The sequence below is a fragment of the Hyperolius riggenbachi genome, chromosome 3 (genome assembly GCF_040937935.1).
Source record: "Hyperolius riggenbachi isolate aHypRig1 chromosome 3, aHypRig1.pri, whole genome shotgun sequence".
NCBI lineage: Eukaryota > Metazoa > Chordata > Amphibia > Anura > Hyperoliidae > Hyperolius > Hyperolius riggenbachi.
In genome coordinates this window covers 82,307,307-82,325,536 of record NC_090648.1, presented here as the reverse complement: position 1 = coordinate 82,325,536, position 18,230 = coordinate 82,307,307, and the positions used below count along the sequence as shown (strand labels likewise).

The 18,230-nt window shown below is 48.4% G+C and overlaps 1 protein-coding gene across 4 annotated transcripts in view; it reads right to left on the bottom strand.

The window, feature by feature from the left end:
• Nucleotides 1–18,230, bottom strand: part of LOC137562764 (sialin-like) — a 49,208-nt gene that overhangs the window by 9,698 nt on the left and 21,280 nt on the right. For all 4 annotated transcript variants that reach the window (XM_068274432.1, XM_068274431.1, XM_068274429.1 and 1 more), the window contains 4 exons: nucleotides 12,096–12,214; nucleotides 10,356–10,514; nucleotides 7,220–7,352; nucleotides 2,983–3,130 (listed from right to left, as the gene is read on the bottom strand). In XM_068274432.1, coding sequence (XP_068130533.1) covers nucleotides 2,983–3,130; nucleotides 7,220–7,352; nucleotides 10,356–10,514; nucleotides 12,096–12,214 — 559 coding nt within the window. The remainder of the gene's footprint in view (nucleotides 1–2,982; nucleotides 3,131–7,219; nucleotides 7,353–10,355; nucleotides 10,515–12,095; nucleotides 12,215–18,230) is intronic.

The window sequence follows — 18,230 nt, the reverse complement described above, 5'->3', positions numbered from 1 at the left end:
CTAGAATCATGTTTCACTGCATTCGCGTGTGCAGTTTTTTCAATTTTGAGTTGCGTTTGCGTGCGTTTTAACAAATCGTGGCAAAATACGTTGACTACCAAATGCTTATTGCATGTGGAAATATGCTAAACATAGGCGATATTTCCCCCACAAATGTGAAAAACGTGAATGAATAAATCAGAATCGCTATCGGCTCATAAGAGTACAATGGGCTTGATTCACAAAGCGGTGATAACTCAGTTATCACGCCTAAAAGACTTTAGGCGTGATAAGCTTTGCACTAGCAAAGTTATCACCGCTTTGTGCTCTAACTCGCGCGTACGCGCGTGTGTGCGCGTGCAAAGTCCCATAGGGCTTAATGGGAGCTTCGCGCGAAGCGCCGGGTGCTGCGCGCGCACAAAAGTTTGCGCGCGGAAAATTCGCGCAAGTTTCTTCTTATCATGCCTAAACTGAGTTTAGGCGTGATAAAGGGGTTTTCACTCGCGTGCAAACACTTTGCACCGCTTTGTGAATCAGGCCCATTGTATGTTCAGCTTTCTGTGTTCAACGCTATATAGCAAGATGGCTGACATTTGCCCTAGTGTGCACCCAGCCTACAAATCCATACACACGCTCCATCAATGTCGTTAGAAGACGAGTGATCCCTGATGGTTTGCGACTAGCGAATGACTTTGGAGCATGATTTGATTCAACGATGGTCTGCCAATTGGATGGTTAGTGGAAGCACGGAAATGATACCCCGGAAGTGCGGAATTAGCCACACGTTAGTGGTTTGAAAGAGCGGTCATTTTCATTTGATATTAATGACTAGCACAGATTACTGTGTGAACCGATCCGCTGGAGCGGATTGGTCTACATGGACGGTAATTGCAGTCTTATCGTAAGTGGAACACTTTTTTTTTTTAACGATTCTTGGCCGTGCCATCGTTCCTCGTCCATTTTGGGCGACATCGATTGAGCGTGTGTACGGAGCTTAGATCTGAATGTCCTTGTGCATTTGGAGAAATATCTGGATCCTGTTAGATCAGGTGGAATCTCAGCCAGCTGGAAAAGGCAGATATAGTTGTGTGAGAAGATCAAACCACACATAAAAACATTCCATTGATCAGAACTGAACGGAACGGATCCTTTGCAAAGGAATATGATTAGTTTACGTCAGTCCATTTGGAAAGGATCCGACAAGCGGAACACAAGTCTGGTTTCTGGACAATTTTTCCGGATCGGCCAGACAAAGCATATCCTGACAGAATCTATTCTTGATAACACTCGCCTGCCGCATTCCATTTTGGTCCCTGCACGGAAAAAACACTGGTGCGTATACGAATCCGTGCCCCATCAGTCTTATATTCATTTTCATTGGACCATAAATGTCAAACTCCAGCCCGTGGCCAAATCTGGCCCCCAGAGCCATTCCATTTGGCCCTTAGGTGGTTTCCCCACTTTGCATTATGTTTGGCCCACTCTAGAGAAGGAGGGCCACTAGACACCAGGAAACTGTGTAGGGGAGGGAGTGGGGCCACTAGACACCAGGAAACTGTGTAGGGGAGGGAGTGGGGCCACTAGACACCAGGAAACTGTGTAGGGGAGGGAGTGGGGCCTCTAGACACCAGGAAACGGTGTAGGGGAGGGATTGGGCCACTAGACACCAGGAAACTGTGTAGGGGAGAGAGTGGGGCCACTAGACACCAGGAAACTGTGTAGGGGAGAGAGTGGGGCCACTAGACACCAGGAAACTGTGTAGGGGAGAGAGTGGGGCCACTAGACACCAGGAAACTGTGTAGGGGAGAGAGTGGGGCCACTAGACACCAGGAAACTGTGTAGGGGAGGGAGTGGGGCCACTAGACACCAGTAAACTGTGTAGGGGAGGGATTGGGCCACTAGACACCAGGAAACTGTGTAGGGGAGAGAGTGGGGCCACTAGACACCAGGAAACTGTGTAGGGGAGGGAGTGGGGCCACTAGACACCAGGAAACGGTGTAGGGGAGGGAGTGGGGCCACTAGACACCAGGAAACTGTGTAGGGGATGGGGGGTGGGCTATTTGACACCAGTGAATTTTATAAGGGAGGGAGGAGGTGGCCACTAGACATTGAGGTTGACCCGCGACTTGGTCCCAGAGCTCAATTTTGGCCCACTTTGTATTTGTGTTCGACACCCCTGCAATAGACCAATGGGAATTGTCCCTCCCCAGGGAGGATTCTCATTGGTTCACTAAGTAGTGGATGAATGAAAATCCTATCTGGTGTTCAGGGACGATTTCCATTGGTCTTTTGCAAATCAATGAAAGCCTGATTCCTTCTGATGGGCTCTGGGATTGTTATGCCGGAATTCCCAGCATGCAAAGGACTCGAACAGCAGCAGCGGTGGAAAAATCGTGAACGTGACAGCGACAGGTACTGAGAAGGTGGCAATGCGAAAATGGAATGGACTGAACCAGATCAGAGACTGATGCCATTGTATGAAACTGATCTGTTTAAATTGAAAATGGATCAGGATCCCCGAGTCAAGATCGGGGCAGAAAACTGCAGCTCAGAGCCGGAACCCCCGAGCCTGACTCAGAGTAGTCGCCAGGAGCTCTATGCAGAGAACAGCATTCAGTGGGTGTTTTAACTCGCCTCCCCCGGGATCTAGAAGTCCTCAGAGGCTCTGCATCCCTCTGGTGAGATTGCTGTTTCTTGTCATGGCAACAAACGGCAGTCTCACTGCAGAGTTACAGCGCCACCCGAAGGACAGAGGGAGAATTGCAGTGCTGGATCCCAGGACGGTGAGTATACGCTGGGCTGCCGCAGATTTCTGTGCAGTATAATTTTTTTTCCGGATTTTAGGGTCCGAAAGCATGCTAAAAAATTCCACCTCTTTTAGACCCAAAAATCCGAAAATGATCATACCGCCAGAGAGGTTAATCCAGTACAGTCTGAATCTAGCCTTTAACAATCTGTTTGACCAGCGTGCAGCCTAGAGATCTCTTAATGGGTTACACTTACGTAGGGGCGATGTCTAAGTGATTTATACCATATCCAGAGATACAGCACGCCCCAAATGTGGAGGATAATGTGAGGAATACCACTGCCAGCGTAGAATTACACCCAGTGTGGCTGGCTGCCACCAGGAACACTGCTGGTCCAATCATCCCTGCAAGGCAAAATAAGGGTCAAAAGGGGTAGAAGAAGAAATGTAATACATGATCTATGGCACAGTCTAGGACATTACACATGAGATAATTGCTGAAATTCTGTTTTTTTTTAATCTGTTATAAATTTAATATAGGTTGAAATTGAGCCAATCAAATACAGAAGTTGCTGATTCTGATTGGCTTGGGTCCAGTAAAAAAAAAAAAAGTTAGAAAACCTGCAACTTATTGATTATCGCTAGTAGTTATTAGCAGGGCTGTGGAGTCAGAGCAATTTTGGGTACCTGGAGTCAGTGGTTTCAATAAAGTGAGGAGATGGATGATTTTTGAACCAAATCCATAGCTTTTGTAAAAATTAGACTAAGGAGTTATAGTCGGAGTTGGAGCAATTTTGGGTACCTGGAGTTGGTTGTTTCATAAACTGAGGAGTCGGAGTCGTATGATTTCTGTACCAACTCCACAGCCCTGGTTATTAGTGATGAGATAGCAACACCCACTGTTTTTGGAGAAACATGTTTCGTAGGCCGAGCAGGATCATCCACCAGGCAAGGCTAGACCTCTCTCCACTTCAGCTTACCGAAAGGACCACTAAATCTACTACATTGCCTAGGGCCTTATTACATCTTAATCCATCTCTGGTCTTGGGCTACATTCCATTGTTCATGGCGTTCCTCGTAGCAGCGTATTGTCTGTGTGTTATGTTGCATACAGTGTTGCATACGGCCAATGAAAAAGTATGCTTCCCCATCATTGTTAATGAACGTGTTTTGCGGTAAAGCACTGCATGCAGTGTGCTGGGATGCTGCATGAGTTATTCCGCACATTATTCGCCACACTGTGAACTTCGCATAGTTGGTGCATTGCAGTGTGGCAAGCGCATTACAAAGTTGCAACACAGCGAAAAAAGCCTTAAAGTGATCCTTAAGTCGATCAAAAAAAATGAGATTTAGGGCCTGTTTCCACTATACGCAGATTCTGCATGCAGAAAACTGACTCCAATGAATGCCTATAGGAAATCTGCATCAGAAAAATCGCGTTCAGTGGAAACAGGCCCATAGGCATTCATTGGAGTCAGTTTTCTGCATGCAGAATCTGCGTGTAGTGGAAACAGGTCCTGACTCACCTGGGGCTTCCCTCAGCCCCCTGCAGCCGATCGGTGCCCTCGCAGCCCCGCTCAGATGCTCCTGCACCCGCCGGCGAACACTTCTGGTTTGGCCATCACCGGCCGACAGGCATGGGAACGCGAGTGATTCTCCGCGTTCCCAGCCATAATATCGCCCCCTATGCTCCTATTGCGGCCTCCTGTCGGCCGGTGATGGCCAAACTGGAAGTGTTCGCCGGCGGGTGCAGGAGCATCTGAGCGGGGCTGCGAGGGCACTGATCGGCTGCAGGGGGCTGAGGGAAGCCCCAGGTGAGTAAATCTCATTTTTTTTGATCGACTTAAGGATCACTTTAAGGTGGCCACTAATGATCCAATTTCTAGCCAAAAATCATTTGAGCGATCAGCTAATTCTGATCGGAACAAAAATCGTTCACTACACCATCAAGGAACCAATCTTTGCTTCTTATCTATCACAACCAATAAGAAAAGCCACATTTTGGTTTAGCCAAAATCCCATCATACGACTTTTTATAATCGTTCGTAATTGGTTGAACCCATCAATGGAGATTATTTACCACCAATCCGATCAGAATTTCTGCTCGCTTGAACAATTTTTCGCTAGAAGAGGTAAGTCCCGCCCGCTGCCGGCTGCCCGCACATTACTTGTGGAGGGGAGAGCGAGGAAAGGAGAGCCCCGAGGTGAGAGAAGGGGGGGGGGGGGGGAGATGGCCCCCTTCTCCACCGCTGCTCACAGCTCTCCGTCCTCTCTGCGCTGCTCCCCTCCTGCTGGGGGGACACCTGGCTACCTATTCTGGCACATATACCCCCTGACTACATATACTGGGGACATATACCCCCTGACTACATATACTGGGCACATATACCCCCTGGCTACATATACTGGGGACATATACCCCCTGACTACATATACTGGGCACATATACCCCCTGGCTACATATACTGGGCACATATACCCCCTGGCTACATATACTGGGCACATATACCCCCTGACTAAATATACTGGGCACATATACCCCTTGTTACATATACTGGGCACATATATCCCCTGACTACATATACTGGGCACATATACCCCTGGCTACATATACTGGACACATATACCCCCTGACTACATATACTGGGCACATATACCCCTGACTACATATACTGGGCACATATACCCCTGGCTACATATACTGGGCACGTATACCCCTGCCTACATATACTGGGCACATATACCCCTGGCTACATATACTGGGGACACATACCCCCTGGCTACATATACTGGGGACACATACCCCTGGCTACATATACTGGGGACACATACCCCTGGCTACATATACTGGGCACATATACCCCTGGCTACATATACTGGGACATATACCCCTGACTACATATACTGGGCACGTATATCCCTGGCTACATATACTGGGCACATATACCCCCTGACTACATATACTGGGCACATATATCCCCTGACTACATATACTGGGGACATATACCCCCTGCCTACATATACTGGGCACATATACCCCTGGCTACATATACTGGGCACGTATACCCCTGCCTACATATACTGGGGACACATACCCCTGGCTACATATACTGGGGACAAGTACCCCTGGCTACATATACTGGGCACATATACCCCTGGCTACATATACTGGGACATATGCCCCTGACTACATATACTGGGCACGTATATCCCTGGGTACATATACTGGGCACGTATACCTCAGGCTACATATACTGGGGACATATACTCCTGGCTACATATACTAGGCACATATACCTCTGGCTACATATACTGGGGACTACTATACTCATGGCTACTTATACTGGGGACACCTATAGACCTGGCTACCTATGCTGGGGGTACCTATTTTGGGGGAACTGCTGTCAGATTATCTGCATTTTTGTGGAACCGCTGTTATGTATTTTGGGGAACTGGCTGCCAGATTATGTGTATGTTAGGGGAACGGCTGCTGCCAGATTATGCGTATTTTGGGGAAATGCTGCCAGATTGTGTATGTTTGGGGGACCACTGCTGCCAGATTATATGTATTTTGGGTGGTCCGCTGCCAGGTTACGCACATTTTGGGGAACTGCTTCCAAATTGTGTATGTTGGGGGGACTGCTGCTGCCACATTATTTTGGGGGAACCACTGCCATATTATCTGTATTTTGGAGGAACTTCTACCAGATTATGTGTCTTTTTGGTGAAATGCTGTCAGATTACATCTATTTTGGGGGGGGATACACTACGGCAGAGCTCAAACTTCCCCGGCAGACCTTTTCCTTTTACATCACTGCTAAGGTCATGTATATTTGGCCCCACCCACGACCACACCCACAGTATGCATGACCACGCCCATTTTTGGCGCCCATTTTTGGGGTTTTCTAGGTGAGTTCACTCACTTCTTTTCCCAGGACTAGACCCCTGCTCCTGACCCTGCCTATCAATATAAGCCAATGGGAGCCGCTTACATTGATAGACAGGGTCAAAAGCCAATGAAATCGGCTCCTGGCCTGCTCACAGGGCTCTGCCATTATAGAGATGGCAGAATGAGTGAGCTGCGGTGAGGAGACAGTGGCAAGATAGTCGGGAGCGACGAAAGCGGCGAGAACACGCCGTGTCCGCTTGAAATCTACGCCATGGCAGTCAGGTAGCCATCAAAACAGATTAGAAGACACACAGTTAAGATTAGTAGACATCTGTAACGGCAGTCACCTGTAGCGATTGTGCAGATGCATCACTGTGCAGTGGCCCAATGTATCTGTACAGCATTGGGGTCCCCAAACGGTGTGCCATAGGGATCGGATCCAATCGCTACAAACTTACAAGCTGGCAATAATGGTACGCCACATTCCCAACTAGTGATGAAATATGGCATGTCGGGTATCATTTTAACCCGGGAGGAAAACTGTGGCACTTGTAAAATTCTATTTTTGCACTAATAGAAATATTTGAAATACACATTTCCCTTACCCAATGTATTAAAAATCTTGCGTACTGCTGTAGTGGTAAAGTTCAGCCTTTCTCTCATGAAGTCCGCTATATGTCCAGTAATGTTCATGCTAAGCCAGGCTCCCAGATAAGGAAGAGCAGAGAGGAATCCATTCTGTGAAGGAACACGTGTAATAATAAATAATGGCTATAATCCGAGTGCGGTCACACAATTCGTGTTATCTACAAATTGCATGCAGTTTTACGCATAACGCACGTGAATATGTGCACATTGCGTAGACACTGACCAGGCTTCGATATAACACGTGTGTTAGGATGCAGACAGCGTGCACTGCAGTACCCAGCCTTAAGGTGCGTAGACACGCACTATGGAAGCCAACGACGGGTCCGTCAGACCCTCCCGCTGGCCGGATCGTTCAGGAACAGCCTTATCAGTCCGCCGACAGTGCGTACACACGCACTATAGTCTGCTGAAAGTCTGCCCAGTGGGAGGGTCTGACGGACCCGTCGTTGGCTTCTGTAGTGCGTGTGTATGCACCTTTAGGGCTCGTTCACATCTAGGGAGTTTTTGCCCATTATTCAAGCGCAGGCGATTTTCAAAAATCGCCCTAAAAACGCTTGTGCAATGATTTCCTATGAGAGAGTTCACAGCTGAGCGGTTAGTTTGTGATCCGCTCAGCAAAGCGCTGCCTGTACCATTTTTGAGGCGATTTTTCCTCAATGAAAGGTATAGGAAAAACGCAAAACACTCACAAAATTGATTTGTGCAGCAATTGCGTTCACGTTTTTAAGAATAAATACATTGTATTTATACTTTTCAGAGTCAAAGAGTTCACTTTCTGACTTGCATCAGGGAGTGAATGAAAAAAAAAAAAAACACTGTAGAAAAACGCTTTTAACAAAAACTGAGTGTGCAGTGGAGCGCCAGGAGGCGCTAAAAATAAAACGCTTGCGTTTGCATTTTTAGATGTGAACAAAGCCTCAGATAAGAATATGGAGGCTGCCATGTTCATTTCGTTTTAAACAATACCAGTTGGACTAAACATTTTCTGTGCGATGTGAAGTATAGCAATCACTATGTGATTAGTGTCTCCAGTGTTAAAGGGAGTCTGAAGTGAGAAAATAAGCCAGATACTTACCTTAGGAGAGTGAAGGCTCTGCGTCCTATAGAGCAGGGGTCCCCAACCTTTCTCGGCCCGGGGGCCGCTATCCAGACCAAACATTTCTCTGGGGGCCGGGGGATTGGCTGGGGCGTTGTTGTGGGTGTGGCCATTCACCATCTTCTATTACAGCAGCGCATCCCACGGCTGCTGTGAATAGGCAGGAAGCAGGAGAGAGGTTCCCATGGTAACCGCGATATACTTGGCCGCTACAGGAAGCCGCTCTCCTGCTTCTGTCTATTCACAGCAGCCGTGGGATGCGCTGCTGTAATAGAAGATGGTGAATGGAGGAGAAGAGCAAACCGGGGAGTATAGAAGAGGAAGCGACCGCCAGCTAAGATAGCACGAGTGGCGGCCGCAGGGGGAGAGGGAGCGAGAGGCCAGACCCACAGACTGGGAGGAAACGGCTCACGGACCGGCAGTGGGCCGCGGACCGGGGACCCCTGCTTAGAGCCTTCCTGTTCCTCTCCTGGTCCCGTTGCTCCTGCGCTGGCTCCTCCTCTCTCGCAGACTTGCAGTACGGACCGGGCTGAGTGCTCCCAGAGAATTCCGAAGCTCCACCCGCAGGGGCAGAGAGCAGTCTCTGTTTAAATACTTTTTAAATACTTACTGGGATTCCAGCGATGTCTGGCAGTCTCCTGTACCTCCCTGCGGGCTCCTAGCGGCTTTCCGGCGCTGTGCATGGAAGCCAACTTGTCACATGAATCAATGCGAGTCATGTGACTTACGTACACGGAGGATGCCATAAATCCGTGCAGAGCCCGCCAAACATCGCTGGAGTCCTGGTGAGTATTTGCAGGGGGAGGTTTGTGCTTTTTTTATGCCGGTTGCTTGAGGCAGGCACATGTATCTGGCGTCAGGCGACCCCCGCTGCTGCCGGATAACAAGAGGCACATGGAGGCTGCCATACTTATTTCCTGTTAAACAATACTAGTTGCCTGGCAGCCCTGCTGGTCTATTTGGTTGCAGTAGTGTCTGAATCACATCAGAAACAAGCATGTAGCTAATCTTGCCAGATCTGACAATGTGAGAAACACCTGATCTGCTGCATGCTTGTTCAGTGTCTACGGCTAAAAGTATTAGAGGCAGAGAAACAACAGGATAGCCAGGCAACTGGTATTGCTTAAAAGGAAATATGGCAGCCTCCACATCCCTCTCGCTTCAGTTGTCCTTTAACTGCTTGCCGACCGCGTCAAGCCGATGGGCGTGGCCGAGGCAGCAGCCCCAGGACCGCCTGTTCTGCAGGCCTGTTTTGCAGGAGATCACGTGCATCTCTGCTTGGTAGGTGGAGCCTTCAGTCTCCCAGCGGCAATCGCCGCTAGGAGACTGTTAGACTGTGAAACCGCCTTCTTTTTACTCCGTGCAGCGCTGCAATCTAAGGCAGTGCTGTACTGGGGACAGCCGTGTTGTCCCCTCCAGAGGCTCAGGGGTGAAGCCTATGACACTCGATCACAGTGATTGGCTGGCGGGGGGAGGGAGGGCGGGTTTGAAAATAAAAATAAAATAAGGAAATTACAAAAATAAATATTTGTACAAAAAAAAAAAAAACAACACCACTGGGGATCGATCAGAGCCCACCAGCAGAAATCTCTGTTGGTGGGGAGAAAGGGGAGGGGATAAATCAGTGAGGCCTTAAAGCTGCAGTGGCCTATTTCTGTAACAATGGCCTGGTCACTAGGAGGGTTTAACACCGCAGTCCTCAAGTGGTTAAGTTGAAAACTGTAACATATAGAACACAAGGAAAAGAGCAATATATTTCACATTACATGACGCTTGATTTAATTAGTTTAAGGCAATCCCCCAGTATCCTCGGGGTCTATTCACTTAAAAACTGGGACTTTTATGTGCGCAGACAGTAAACGTACATTTCACCCGGCATTACACAAATACAATAAAATCAAAAACTTACAAGACACCTTCTTGTTTATTGTCATGTAAAAACACAATCCCAACACCGGGGTTTTGGCCCAAAGCCTTCATTGGGGGATATTATTTACCTCCTGTGTATTGAAATGCAAGACCTCCTTCATATATGTAGGTAATAGAGTAAGCAAAATGTAAAATGAAAAGGCTTCCGAAAAGTGAGCTACAGCGATTGCCCACAGAGGCAGCGACTTCAGCATCTCACACACCAGAACCTCCTTGTCCTGGAAAACCTGAAAGAGAAAACAGGGAGAATGGGCTGAAAGAAGTGAAAGGCCACTGTGTAGTTTTGTTTGTTAGTCTCCCCCCCCCCCAACCACTTAGACTGTGGGCTCTATTCCCTTATGTGTTATTACTGCCAGACCCTGCCTGGTACACACCTTCCATTTTGATTGGCCAATGTTACCACCTCCATATAGTATGCAGGCTTACCTAACCTACACCATCTGCTCATAGTATTCAAAATGTTATGGCCCTCATACTTCATACAGGTGGTAAAATTAGCCAATCAAAATGTAAGGTGCAAACCATTATTTACTTCTAAATCCTGGAAATGCACTACTGTAAACCACTCACATCAATAAAAAAAAATCAATGATTTCCTCTCCCCAATTATATTTCATCGTCTAAGCTGCACAGTCTTGATCTAACTAGTTAGATCACCAGACAGAAAAAGCCAGCTGGCTAGAAACTGGCTGCCATGTAATATGCACTAGGTGTGGCCTTATTCCATTAGATGTCTCTCATCACAGATAAAGTGGCCAGTCATGTTTCTCCCCACAATGCACCTCATGTCCTTGCTCAGCATCCGTGGCTCGCTGTCTGCTGTGTGGGCCCAGGACATTATGGGATTACCCACTAAATTTTCTTTTAAACATGACAATTATTTAGTCAGAGTTTTTTCAAAAATTAATTTGTGGTTTTCGGGGAGAATTTTATGATTATCAAAACATTGGACAGCAACAATAGTCAGCACGTACATTTATATTCAACCTGGGGTTCCCTCAGTGACATTGGCCATTTATTGTCATTACTATTCATTTATATAGCACTGACATTTTCCACTGTGCGTTACTAAGTCCATAATCCTGTCACTACCTGTCCCAGAATCAGTCTAATGTCAACATTGTCTAAAGGGCCGTATACACGCCAAACAAAAGTTGCACAAAACACAGGACCAATGTTGTGGAAATGACTTTACTTTCGACGTCGTTGAAATGACAAGTATTTTCTGCACACAGATATTGCAAGTGACCAACTTATTTAAAGGGACCCTGGACAGAGCTAAAAAAAGGAATGTGGACGGCCGCGCATGCGCAGTTTTGTACAACTCTCGATGGGTCGTGCAGCTTATGTAGCTACCAGCAGGATAACGGAAGGGACCCAGAAGATGCCGAGGGACCTCACGGGCTACGTGGGGCTGGAGGAAGACCCAGGTAAGTTCAGTATTCCATTTTTCAGCTTTTCATGGGTTTAAATACTGTGCACGCAAGTGGCAGTGCATCACATGTCCGCATTCAGTAGAACAAGATCATTCAAATTACAATATACATATGTGGCCGACAGCAAGATATCTGCCCAACATTCCTGTGAGTTGATTCGCTGGATGGGTTGAGCAAGATGCTTGATGTCGGTCGCTCGTCTTGTCAAATCGGACACGGTCAAATCTGTTTGTTGGATGTTTCAAACAACTTTAGTTTAGCGTGAGTACGAGGTTTAATACAGTTAATTAATCACACTTCTTTGCAAGTCTCCACAGACTGACATTCAGGAAAGAAACATTGCTTTCTATACCCATCTTGCTATACACTTACTTCATGTTTGAGAGCAGATAGAATATATTCTTTCTCATTGTCAGAAATAGAGTGATGACTCTGAGGGCTGTCACTGGCTAAGAAGTACCATAGCAGGAACCATAACACACCGAGTAAACCTGCAGGAGTAAAGCAATGAGAATAGAAACTACATTATAATATTGCTCTCTATAACCAACATGTGCACAGTAAAAAAAAAAAAGAAAACTGTAGGTTCTATTGAAGGACATCTGAAGTGGGAAAGATAGGGAGGCTGCTATATTTATTTCCTTTTAAACAATACTGTCACATGAGCCCTAGTGGCTGACCGCACTTAGCCTTCTAAACGGTGCCAGCGCACAGATCGTGCGAACTCTGGTCGCAGTCAATGCGCAGGAACCGTTAAGAATTAGCCGCAGACAACTCAGAAGGGAGCCTGTGAGACACGGGTAATTACAACGTCACCTACTGGTTCAGAGTAAACTGCCACCACCGCGGTTACCATGGGACCGTGGAGCCCATTAACTGACTAATCCTGCGAATAAAACGGTTAAACACACGATATTCTGTCTAGCCAACAACAAACAAACAGTAGCGTATCTTCAGAGACCCGGGATCAGTTCTGTGTGTGCTGATAAGCAGGGTAGCAGACAGTGAATGACTTGGAGAAAGTCGTTTATTCACGCAATATAAATAATTAATATATACAGACAATTATTAAAATCAACAATTATTAAAACAGTAATAGCCAGTATGAAAAATAAAAGAAGGGAGAAAAATACTTAGTTCCTGGAAAGATGTCCTTTTTGTGGGAAAAATCAGTTCTGGATTTCAATCAAAGTTCAGAGTTCAGACCAGGTGGATGCCAGCATATCCTCAAGCTGGCATCTGATGAATTCAAGATGTTTCAGTGTGGAGGACACTGAGTTTGGGTCCTCTGCCATTCTTATGCCCCTGCTTCAGTAGGAGGGAGTGAGGGCGGGGAGCCATACACCCCCTTAGAAGATGAGATGAGCCCTCCCCTTATCCTGGGGGCTAGAAATCATATCTACCCATATATGGGCTCTAACTCACAGAACCGTACAGGTCAGGGCAGATTTATTAACATTTTCAGGTCTGTCTCGATTTACCCAGCGCCCTGATACCAGACATGAGGGGTGGGACCCCTGTGGTATCATCAGGGCATTTTCAAACTGCCTAACTGGCAGTCCTTACCTCAGAATGTTCTGAAACTTCCTCAGAACCAGCACCGGGGCTCATGCTACACTTCCCCCACGTTTGGTGAAGCTGCCATCTCAGGAACCCCAGAAATATTACAGATCTGGGAAGTTATGGATTATGCCATGAGACTTCAGGTTTATTCAGGGTGTGTTCTAGCTGCTAACAGCTGACTTTCCTTTGATCTTTACTAGGGAGCAAAGTGTCAAGACCTCCCGTGGATTCGTAGCCTGCCTGGCTGTACCTAGGCATCCTTTGGTTAATTAACATCTCCATGAGATCAGCTAAGTGTCACCTGGTTCCCAGAACCAAAAGGGGAATTGTGCCTTCAACAGGGAATATGTCCAAGCTAATTAACACCTTCCCCCCAGGCTGTCACTTCAGCTAAGACAGATCCCCCAGCTGTTCCTAGGCAGAGAGATACTACACATCAAATCTTGGTTCTATTGATCTGAAGCGCAATCGATGCAGGAATCGAGTGCGATCGTTCTTTTCTTCACGGGCGGTTCCAGGACGCGCCTGCGTCCCCGCAATCGTCCGTGACAGCCCTCCCCCTTGTCTGCGGCTCAGCCACTCATCCGCAAGATGTGTGGCGGCGCCGCTAACCTGGCTGACGGGCCTCGAGTTGCCGGTACGGCGGGAAAACCTATTGGAGCCTGTGGCTCGGTTCCCCTGGACCGGTCGCGGTCTGCTACCCTCAGGGTTGACCCAACATGGACCGTTCTGGACAGGGCGTTTGCGCCACTGCAGTCGGACGTGGTGTCTGCCGGGACTGCTGACAACGGGCAGTGGGTTGGTTAGGTCAACAGCCAGCCCACGCAGGGTTCCCCTGCTGAGTGGCTGTGGACCTAAGGGAACCCTGCGGGAATCCCTGGACCTTCCCAGCTCCTGACAGACGGCACATGCCCTGCAGTAGTTTGCTACATCCCCGTTCATCCGGGGCCAATAAAACTGGTTCCGAATACCGGCGAGTGTCTTGCGGACACCCGAGTGCCCTGTCAGAGGATTACCATGTGCGGATTTCAGCACATGTCCCCTGAACGCACTCGGGACCACAAGCCACTTGGTATTCGCGTGGGATCTACCTGTAGGGGGCTGTACAGACTCACTGTACAGTCTCCCACCTTCCCAGTACACCTTGAAAGCGGCCCCGTCTGCGAGGGGCTCAGCGGCTTGCTGCCTGAGCACCTCCAGGCTTGGGTCACTTTGTAGTGCGGCTGAGAATATGGCGCTGTCAGTTTCAGCCAACTGGCTCATGTCACACGAGGCCAGCGGCTGAAAGGTCTCATCCCTGCGGTCAGAGGAGGGGGAGGAGGCCGGAACCCCCTCCACCTGTTCTGAGCTCGGGTTCTGAGCAGTGCAGCTGCGCGGTACTGCTAGCACAGGTACACTGTCAGAATGGCACAGACGGACATTACTCAAATCATCATTGCATGCAGTAATGACATTGACAGGTATAGACATTTTTTCATTACAGACAGGTTGTACAGTAAACTCAGGTACAGCTACAGCATCATCACAACAGACAGTCTGTACCTCAAACTCAGGTGCCTTTGAAGCAGGCACTATTGAACCTGGTACCCTTGAACTGGGCACATTCAACCCACCTCCCCCTGGTGCTCCCCCAAGTGTATAAAGTACCTGGTGGTGGGTGGAGAGTCCGTCTCCTTCCGTGAGCGACAAGGCGGTCGTGGCAGGTTCATAGTAGGACACAAGCTTGCCCAAATCAGTCCCTAGCAACACAGGGACTGGGAGATCCTTCATAACCCCAACAACCCGTTCTTGGACTCTTCCCACTCCCCAATCCAGCTTCACTTTTGCGTGGGCTATGTGGAAAAGGGTGCCCTCTACTCCAGTAAGGGCAAGGGATCGGCTGGAGCTGATGCTCTCCTTTGGTACAAGGTGTGAGTGAACTAACGTGATGTCAGCTCCGGTGTCTCGGAATCCGGTGACAACTTTGCCGTTCACTCTAACAAGTTGCTGCTGGTCGGTTCGGTCGGGGATTTCCTTTCCACGGGCAAACAGGACAAAATCTGATGATCCAGGCTGTGGTTCGCTGGCGGGTTGCCTCTGCTGTGGGTGAGGTGCAGGTGATGCAGATGATGCAGGTGCTGGTGGTGTCTGTCTCCGCTCCGGGCAGTCGAACTTCATGTGTCCGGGCTGGCGGCAGTAGTGACAGGTGACCTCTCCAGGCGCTGCAGGCCTGGGTGCAGCAGCTGCGCTGGGTGGCCTCTGTGGCTGACGGCTCACAGGGGCAGGAGAGTCTGCCAGAGTATTGGGCTGACCTCCTCTCCAGCTGGATGGGACAGTCCTGCGGGTATCAGCCACCCGGGTAGTTGCAAAAGTCTCAGCAAGGTCTGCAGCGACAGTTGCTGAAGCCGGCTTGCGTTCTAGCACAAATTGTCGTACATCAGCAGGGCAAATGTTCAGAAATTGTTCCAGGACTATCAAGTCCTCCAGGACATCATAAGACCCTTTGGTGAGGCCTAGAGTCCACTGGCGGAGTGTGGTAAGCAAGCTGCTGACCACATCTCGATACGAGTCAGAAGACTTTTTCTGCCAGGCCCTGAACTTTTTCCGATAGGCTTCTGGCATCAGCTGGTACTTAGTAATGATAGCGTCTTTTATAGCAGCATAATCATTATCCTTCTCCGCAGGCAATTCTGCGAAGGCATCAAGCGCTTTGTAGCGCAGCAAAGGTGTCAGATGTCTGGCCCACTGGTCTTGGGACAGACGATACTGACGGCATGCTTTTTCAAAAGACCGCAAAAACAAGTCAATGTCAGTGTCTTTTTCAATATTAGCAAATTTAAATTTTGCACTTACGGGTGCTGCAGCTCCTTCAGCAGGGAGGCTGGGCGGTGAACTCCGGCTGGCCTGTTGAACCTTTGCCATGTTGAGCTCATGCTGTCGTCTCTCCCGCGCCTCTGCAGATTGGCGCTCCCGTTCCTCTCGCTTTTGCTCCGCCATGTACTGCAGGTACTTGTCCAGGTCAGTCTCCATCAGCTTTTGTAATGCCTGCTGCATTACCGGGTCAGCAACCATGGACAGTCCAGTACTGGCCGTTTCCGGGCGAGTACTTTCAGAAACTCTGGGATTGGGGTCCACACTGACAGTCTCTGGCGTAACTGTTGCAGCAGGGCCCGCAGGATGCTCAACCTCCGTATGCGCAGAATCTTCAGTCTCTGGTTCCCCTTGACTTGGGTCAGATGGGCTGGTATCCACTTCAGCGGACACCCCCGGCTCCCGCAGTTGCTGGGTATCCCATTGAAACAATTCCGTTACCAGGTCCCGTTGCGTCTTGCGGCCGACATCAATGCCTCTCTCTTGACAAAGATTTTGCAGGTCCGCCAGGCACATTTTCTTGTAGTTCCCGGACATTTCCATGCCAAATAAAATAAAACTTTTGGGGAGGGGTACTGGCTACACAGTCTCTCTGTATATATAAAAAATATATTGCCTTCCAGCTACACCAACGAATTAGTTCGTTTCTCGATAGCGCTAGCGCTATCGTAGATACTTTCAGCACAACACAGGTCCCAACCGCTGCCTAACACTGTCACATGAGCCCTAGTGGCTGACCGCACTTAGCCTTCTAAACGGTGCCAGCGCACAGATCGTGCGAACTCTGGTCGCAGTCAATGCGCAGGAACCGTTAAGAATTAGCCGCAGACAACTCAGAAGGGAGCCTGTGAGACACGGGTAATTACAACGTCACCTACTGGTTCAGAGTAAACTGCCACCACCGCGGTTACCATGGGACCGTGGAGCCCATTAACTGACTAATCCTGCGAATAAAACGGTTAAACACACGATATTCTGTCTAGCCAACAACAAACAAACAGTAGCGTATCTTCAGAGACCCGGGATCAGTTCTGTGTGTGCTGATAAGCAGGGTAGCAGACAGTGAATGACTTGGAGAAAGTCGTTTATTCACGCAATATAAATAATTAATATATACAGACAATTATTAAAATCAACAATTATTAAAACAGTAATAGCCAGTATGAAAAATAAAAGAAGGGAGAAAAATACTTAGTTCCTGGAAAGATGTCCTTTTTGTGGGAAAAATCAGTTCTGGATTTCAATCAAAGTTCAGAGTTCAGACCAGGTGGATGCCAGCATATCCTCAAGCTGGCATCTGATGAATTCAAGATGTTTCAGTGTGGAGGACACTGAGTTTGGGTCCTCTGCCATTCTTATGCCCCTGCTTCAGTAGGAGGGAGTGAGGGCGGGGAGCCATACACCCCCTTAGAAGATGAGATGAGCCCTCTCCTTATCCTGGGGGCTAGAAATCATATCTACCCATATATGGGCTCTAACTCACAGAACCGTACAGGTCAGGGCAGATTTATTAACATTTTCAGGTCTGTCTCGATTTACCCAGCGCCCTGATACCAGACATGAGGGGTGGGACCCCTGTGGTATCATCAGGGCATTTTCAAACTGCCTAACTGGCAGTCCTTACCTCAGAATGTTCTGAAACTTCCTCAGAACCAGCACCGGGGCTCATGCTACACTTCCCCCACGTTTGGTGAAGCTGCCATCTCAGGAACCCCAGAAATATTACAGATCTGGGAAGTTATGGATTATGCCATGAGACTTCAGGTTTATTCAGGGTGTGTTCTAGCTGCTAACAGCTGACTTTCCTTTGATCTTTACTAGGGAGCAAAGTGTCAAGACCTCCCGTGGATTCGTAGCCTGCCTGGCTGTACCTAGGCATCCTTTGGTTAATTAACATCTCCATGAGATCAGCTAAGTGTCACCTGGTTCCCAGAACCAAAAGGGGAATTGTGCCTTCCACAGGGAATATGTCCAAGCTAATTAACACCTTCCCCCAGGCTGTCACTTCAGCTAAGACAGATCCCCCAGCTGTTCCTAGGCAGAGAGATACTACACATCAAATCTTGGTTCTATTGATCTGAAGCGCAATCGATG